Source organism: Myotis davidii, unplaced genomic scaffold (assembly GCF_000327345.1).
Source record: "Myotis davidii unplaced genomic scaffold, ASM32734v1 scaffold370, whole genome shotgun sequence".
NCBI classification, from domain to species: Eukaryota; Metazoa; Chordata; class Mammalia; order Chiroptera; family Vespertilionidae; genus Myotis; species Myotis davidii.
In genome coordinates, this window is record NW_006288615.1 from 3,763,988 (window position 1) to 3,771,890 (window position 7,903).

A 7,903-nucleotide genomic window follows, 5' to 3' on the forward strand; every position below is an offset into this window, starting at 1 on the left:
AAAACAAGACTTGAAGCCAGTACAATAGATGAAAATCTCTCTCAGTGGTGGTGATATAGTGATTTTTCTCTTTTTTTTTCCTGCTTCTTAATGTATGTACTATCTACAATTTCCTAGTTTTTTGACAGAAGAGTAACAATGGCGTTATTTTTAAAAAGAAAATTGTGGATTTTTAAAACATGAACAACTAAAAATTACCTTTTTAAAAAAAAACACCACAAGACACCCTTGTCTCCCACCAAGACTTTGCACAATGTCCCTGCTCCAGCTTGTCATGAACCAGCTCCTCATAATGCCCTGTCTCTCACCTCGTTCTCTTGGCTCCTGGGTCCGTCTGAGTTTCTATTAGCCAAAGGGGCGTTCTGCTCTGCGAGAAATTCAAGGCCGGGAGCTCTTTTACAGATTTTCCATTTTCCGGTGAATCTGCGACATTTAAGAAATGTGGCAAGTTAGCAAGTATGCGTTTCCCCTTTTCAGGTAATAGTCTCTGACGAGGTCAGTAACAGCTATCACCCTGGGAGGGGAGCGAGGGGAGGTAAAGAGGGGTGTCCTTCCTCTCATACCCCTGGGGGGAGAAGGGATGTGGCACACCTTGTGCTGTATTTGGTGATCATCTCTCTGAAAATTAGAAAGTTCATGGATCCATGCACATATCCATACACACATGGATATATAGAAGTGCATACATACATACATACATGGAAGAAAGAATATTGGAGAGGAGATTGCAAACTTAGAAATCTAGTTAGTGTCTTAGATGGCAATAAAACCATAACCTATGGTGTTATTTTTTCCTACAGGACAAACTCATTTGCCAGTTAATCTTTTTGGACTTTACAATGTCCACATCCTAATCAATATTCCTGCAGAGTGTCTGATCACCCATAGGGGGTTGTTTGTCAATGCTCTAGTGTGATTTCAAAGGGTGCCCATTTAGCAGATGAAACGGGGAATCTCCTCACCTCTTAGACCCAAATCACAAACCATGAACCCAGAGCGAAAGTGAGTCTGCTTTTGTTTTTAGGGAATTAGGAAGTGACTTCATTTTATTTATTTTTTTAAAACTTTTTTTAAAAAAATATATTTTATTGATTTTTTACAGAGAGGAAGGAAGAGAGATAGAGAGTTAGAAACATCGATGAGAGAGAAACATTGATCAGCTGCCTCCTGCACATCCCCCACTGGGGATGTGCCCGCAACCCAGGTACATGCCCTTGACTGGAATCAAACCTGGGACCTTTCAGTCCGCAGGCCGAAGCTCTATCCACTGAGCCAAACCGGTTTCGGCGACTTTATATTTTTTGTAAATAAAAATCAAAACTGCTTCACATGTTTTCTTTTGTCATGAGTTCATTTAGAACTGGATTCATTTCTCCAGTTTTGTAGAAAAATAGACCAATCCATATGTCCCAGGAAGATGAGTAAGTCTCATGACTAACTCACGTTCCTAAAATTATTTAAGACAAAGACATATGTTTTACTCCCAAAGCACAGCATTTCCACAGCAGGCTGATGCCAGGAGGCGGTTCGTCTGCTCCCTGTGGGCGGAGTGTAGGACACCATTTCTTCCTTTGGACTCTGGGTCAGGCATTGCTGGGCTGTCTTGGGGAGTTAACTCCTGGGGAGGGCGGAGGGGGGGAAGGGGCGGGGGCGAGGGTGAATGGAGGGAGTCACTTTAAAAATAAAACTGTGAGTCTGCTGAAAATTTCTGGTCTGTACATAAATGGCACCTTTGGGGCTGTTGCCGTCTACCCAGGCGTCAGCGTTCTCCACTCGGCTTGGAGGCCACAAACCCGAGGCTCTTTCCCCAGTGACTCAGTTTCCTTCTCCAGCCTCATCTCACACACAGCCCCACACCCACCTTTTCTCCTGCTCAGAAAGCCCACACCCCTGACCCGAGGCAGCTGTAGAGCTCCTCCCTCTGATTTCGTGCTGTAACCCGTGCTGTCCAAGGGGGCTGCCGCTAGCTATTACACACTTGAAACGAGGCTAGTGTGACTGAGGAAGTAGATTCTTCATTTTTAAAACTTAAATTAACTTAAATTTAAATATAAAAACTGGTACTCCAGTCAGTTATTGGAAAATTTTAAGGATATTTGGAACAATCTGGATATGTAAGTCACTTTTCCGACTGTACATTTTATGAAATCTAAATCCCCATCAAGCCTTTCCAATGAAAATGAGAGGGGTGGTAAGTATAAACTACTGAACAGATTTCAAAGGCATAGTGCAAAAAAAAGTGCAAAACACCTCACTACTAATTTTTATATTGATTACTGACTATGTGATAAAATGATAATATTTTGGATGTATTGCATTAAGTAAAATGCATTGTTAAAATGAATTTACCCCATTTCTTTTTACGTTGTTAATGTTGTCACTGGAAAATTTAAAATGACATGCGGCTCGCATTATATTTCTGTTGGACAGAGCTGGTTTACCTGTTTCTCCATCTGCACAGGATTTGGGACTAGAAGAATCTGAACTCCAGTTCAAACTGCAGCTCACTAGCTGTGTGCTTTGGGGTAAGTGTTTTAATCTCTCTGGGCCTCAGTTGCTCTTTTTTAAAAATCTGTAAAATGGGTATGGTAAGGATACCCTTGAAATGCCGGCCTGACATAGTAACTGTACCTATAAGTGCTTAGCCAAGTTGGCTCCCATTGTCTCTCTGGCCATGTCCTTACTCATCCTTTGAGACTCATCTAAAATTTCATCTTCTTTGGAGGATCTTTCCTAATCCCACCAGAAGGGTCTAATTCTTTGCCTTTACCTCTCTTGTAACTTGGGCACATTGCTTGCCATAAAACGACATCATTACAATCTTGTGAATTCCTCCAGGTCAGGAATTCTTTGTGTGTAAGTTTTTAACTTATGGAAAATTTCCAACAAAAGTTGGGAGAGTAATATAATGTACCTCCACGACTGTCATGTTTCAGTCATTGTATTTCTCTTGCTGGCACGGTACTTGACCTGTGACTTTGTTAGTGTTTTTGGCAGATGGCAAATAACCACAAATTCTATGCTATTCCTCCCATCAAGCAGTAGAGTTAGTTTCTCCATTTGCTTTTATCTGGGCTGGTTCTGTGAGCTGCTTGGACCCAAAGAATGTGGTAGAAGTGACTGTGTAAGACCTCAGGCCAGGTCTCAAGGCCTGGTAGCTTCAGCTCTTGCTCTCTGGGAAGCCTGTTGCTATGTGAACAAGCTCAAGCTAGCCTGTTGGAGGATGAGGGACCATATGGAGCAGAGACAAGCACCCCCAGCTGAGTTCCCTCTTGGGCCAACCAGCTCACTAGCCACCAAAGAGGCCTGCAAGGCTTTCCTTAATCTTCCAAACCCAGATAAGCCAAAGCTACTAGCTGAAGGCAAAGGTCAAAGTGGCCCAGACAGAGGAGCCACCCTACCAACCCCCAGAATCATGAGAAACAATAAAACATTGTTTTGTCCTGTGATTTGAGGGTGGTTTCTCATGTAGCAGAAGGCTACCGGATAGAGTTTAAGTAAGGAGTTATTGATCGAGTTAATGAAGCCCCTGGATTTAAAACAGGGGTTGCCATACTGTCTATCCAGTGGCAGCTGCCACCGGCTAGGGATGACACCAGCATGCTGCCCACTCAGCCATGTGAACCAGTCACAAGGAAAGGAGTCCATAGCTCTCATACTCCCATTTGTAAATGTTTCTGAACTTTATTCTGCTCAATGAACAGACTTTGAGCAGATAAAATTGTGCAAAAACTGCATTAAAAGATTAAGGGTTCCTGCTGCAAACTCTTCTCAAGGTATTAATCTCATGTATTTTCAGAACAGCAGAAACTCTGGTGACAGTGAAAAGACAGGACAGAGCCTTGTGTTCCCGATGCCCCTAAACATGGATAGCTCCAAGCCTCCCTCCGGGGGTGTTTTGTTGAGTCCTAAAACCAAACGCCTTTTGCAAATGTATTGTATCATTTGGGTCAACACTTTCTCCTGAAAGATTCCCATCATCATATTGAGGGTATTCGAATTCTTTAGATAATGGTTTCAAAATGGTGGCCCTATCCTTGATCATTTTCATTGTCTCTTAGGCTCCTTTCCTTCAATTAGGGCCCTTCAGCCCTGACGATTCCAGCTGGATGCCAAGGAACAACTGTGACAGCGGTCTCTGGTACTGACCTGCCAGGTGCCCAGCGTTTGACTCGGGAGTGTCTCTGGCTTTGGCTTTGCTTCTGCGTCTCACAGTGCGATTGAAGATGGAGTTTCTCTGAATTAGGTTGTAGTAACGGGTTTCTTTGTCTTGGATCAGGTCGGCCTGGGGCATTTTCTCTTCTTCTGAGAGTAACTCAGGTCTCACCTTGGCTGGTTCATTAGCAAGTTCCCAGGGGCCATCCGCTGATTTTTTCTGGGGCTTTTCCAAGTGGTCAGAGTCCTTGGTCTCCATGGAAATAGAGCTGGTTGTTTCTCAATAGAACAACGGGAGATCAATAAGCTCCCCAAACTTCACCAGTTTTGAGTCCTTTAGAATGGAAAGAGAACAGTTATTTTCAGTTAGGATCATCAGGTTAACCACTCCTTTCAGGGCATGTTTTCCACTCCGATTCAAATTTGATGAAATTTGGGATAATCTGCACATCCTGGGGGCTGCGTCTTTGTCAATGAAAATTACAGTTTAAACCACTGCAATTTGGATGCATTCATGTATCATTTTATAATTGAGACTTGTTTATTCTATTCATAGGATGCACTGTGGGGGAAAATGCTTAGAGTGGCTTGTAAAACTAATTTTCAAGTAAACATTTTCTGAATAATTCAAGAGAAAAGGAGTAGCAAAAAACAAGGAGGGGAACTCCAGGAAGCCAACGCCAGGGAAAGGAAGATGTGCAGACATGAAAGGAAAGAGTTCTGGGAAGAACAGAAAGGGCTGTCGGTAAGGGGCAGGTCTGTCATCCCAGTGGGCAAGAGGATGTGGTTACCGTAAAAGCAAAATTGTTCTTGGGCCACACAGTAGAATGAGAATGAGAGGTTTCTCTTCTGGCCAAATGACTGGGGGACCCCTTGCCCTGAGCTCAGATAGTGGCTGAGCGAACAGGCAGAGAGCACCCAGGAGGGAGGAGGTCAAGGTCATCACATATCTGCTCTCTGGAGCCTGGGGAGGGGTTTGGCTGTGGACCACGGGAGAGAATTCAGAGCTGTCCAAAGGCACAGTGGCTGCTTTGGGGGTCAGGGAATGTCCCATCACCAGAGGTGTCCAGACAGGGTCATGGGGAGTTTAGTATTTAATGATTATGACATCTACTTCTCTCTCCTTTCCCTTGCTCTCTATGCCTCCCACCAGTGTTGCCTCTGATTCTGATACTGAGGCTGTTTTCAGCTGAGAGCCGGTCTGGGGGCAATAAGTGGACAGGGGTCCTGTGCTGGGGTGGGGGGCGGGGCGGGCAATGTAGGAGTTAATTGTGGGTTGGGGCTGGTCTGTGGAGGTCTCTGAACTGGGTCAGGGAGTTCCTGCCACATCTTTGATGACCATGAGTGAGGAGGTGGCAGGATCCCGGAACTCTGGGCAGGCTGGGCTGAGGGGCTGAGGCCAGAGGGCGGGTATCACATGAGTATCATCCAGGTGTGGTAGGTGAGTGCCTAAGCCAGGGTGGAGGTGGGGCTGGGGACCTTGCACCAGAGGAAAGACAGGATCGGTGAGTCAGAGCGGTTTGTGGAGGAGCACGGAGGGGGCTGTCCCAACGGCGGGCGATGACCAGGATTACTGGGCAGGCCACTGCCACTCACTGCCAGTCAGGGAAGTGGGAGCAAAGCTGGCTTGGGGTTGGAGCATGGGGGCGTACAGATGGAAAGCCTCCCAGCAGAGTCTGCAGTGGGAAGTCCTAGACTGAAGCTGACTGACTGTTACAAACAGGGCAACTTCCTGCTCTGACCTCAGCATCTCGAAAACCTCCCTGAAGTAGCCACAAAGTAACCTTTGGCATTTAAGGTTATCATTACCATTATCATCGCCATTTTGATTTTAGGCTGCTTTTTAACAAAAATCGAAGTAGCCACAAACATGGCTGCCTTATGGCATTTAAGGTTATCATTACCATTATCATCACCATTTTGATTTTAGGCTGCTTTTTAACAAAAATTCAGGTATAAAAACAAAACAAAACAAAAACAAAAAATTAGGTATAATTTACACCCAGTAGAACTTGCCCTCACTAGTGTCCAGATCTTTGAAGTATGATGAACACATACAGTACATGGAACCAGGACCACAGTCTAAATACAGGACGTTCCTTCTCCCCTAAGTTCCTCAGTGCCCTGCTGTAGGCAGCCTTTCCCCCAGCCCTTTGGTTGGCGTGATGTCTTTCAGTGTCGTGCTGATGGTCAGTGTTGGCTGTGCGGTGTTATGAACTTATGGAGGTCTATGCAATGTATTGTGAAGGGCACTGGGCTGGGAGTCAAGGGGCTGGGTTTGAATCCCCATATTCTGCTGCCTGTAATCACTTATTTAACTTGAACTCAGGGCCTCATTTTCCGCCCAGGGGTGGGGGGAAGGGAGGGGGGCCTGTGTCTCTGGGCTCCATAGCTGGCTCTCAAATTCTGTGATCAAAGGCAGCTCAGAGAGCCCACAGAGGGACTGTCTAGAGAGAGCCCTGGGGACTGCCCTCAAACCTTCTCTATCATTTTCTTTAAATGAGTGGGCTCTGAAACCTTGAGAAAATGTATTCCAAATCATACCATTTTAAAGGCCGTCTCACACACACACACACACACACACACACACACACAGAATTTGTAAAACTCTCTGAAAAACAACTCTAATTCCACCTCAATTATTGCCTATTTCAGGCAAATGTGTTCTAAATCTGAGATATTTTTTGTAATTGCTCCATTTCTTCTATATCCATTAACTGCTGGAAGCCAGACAGCCCTACCCCAAATCTCCTGATGTTTCTCTGAAACTCCTTGGGAGCTTTAAGCCCACGTGTTTCTGTTCCAGGTGCTTCAGGGTGGAAGTCCATAGAGTCAGCCTAGTGATTGGACGGGGGAGGGCTGATGGCAAAGTGGCCTCGGCATACCATTCATTCATTCGCTACTCACACAACAAGCTTGGCTGGCTTGTTGTCCATGTCTGTGTCCCACGTCTGCCCACATTCCCTCGTCAGGACGCTCTGAAAGGGCAGGGCTTAGTCTGTTTTGTTCCCTGCATCCCTGGTGCCAGGCACCCACAGCACTCTGTAAACGGATTCACTCCCGGAGGCAGATGTGACAATCACCCCCATCTTACAGATGAGGAAGCAGCGGGACCGGAAGCTCTGGTAACTTGCCCAGGATCACATAGCTGGCAAAGGGTACAGCCAGAATTGCACCTCATCGGTCTGACTTGTTTGTTGGGGGAAATCGAGACCCATGGGATGTGGTCAGGAGATGCTGTTATAAAAATTGGCTGAAGACTGCCTGGGTGCATCAGGCAGAAGCAGGGGTTCCAGGCTGCTCTCTCAGCCCTAGCCATGTGGCTTTGGGCATACGAGCCAGGAGTGACTATTAAACCTCCCGGGGCTGGGCTGAGGGCCAGGGACCTCCCTGCGTGAGTCAGTGGCAGTCTGGGAGGTCAGGACACATGGGAAAAGGTAGTGGGGAGGGGAGGGAAGCTGCCACAAACCCAGTTCTGGCAATCCAAGCCAGCTGCTTGGGGTGGGGGGACAATGGTATGGTGGGCACAGGATGGTACGTGTCTTTAGGTAGGAGGCCCAGGGCAATGTGACTGTGGGGTATATTAGCCATCCAGGTGCGGGATGGGAGCATGGTCCAGAAATGTGGCCTGAAAGTCACCCTAGCTGTGACTGTGACAACAGGAAGGGCTTGCATACCTCCATGGCAAGATGGGTCCCCTAAGAGGGAGGCAGGCCTGGATGATTCCAAGTCACCTGCATCATTTCAG

General features: G+C 46.4%; 1 protein-coding gene across 1 annotated transcript in view; it reads right to left on the reverse strand.

The window, feature by feature from the left end:
- Positions 1-7,903, reverse strand: part of NGEF (neuronal guanine nucleotide exchange factor) — an 82,585-nt gene that overhangs the window by 56,979 nt on the left and 17,703 nt on the right. The window contains exons 2-3 of the mRNA XM_006760438.2: positions 4,150-4,489; positions 309-423 (exon numbers count right to left, since the gene is read on the reverse strand). Coding sequence (XP_006760501.1) covers positions 309-423; positions 4,150-4,414 — 380 coding nt within the window. The 5' untranslated portion in view covers positions 4,415-4,489. The remainder of the gene's footprint in view (positions 1-308; positions 424-4,149; positions 4,490-7,903) is intronic.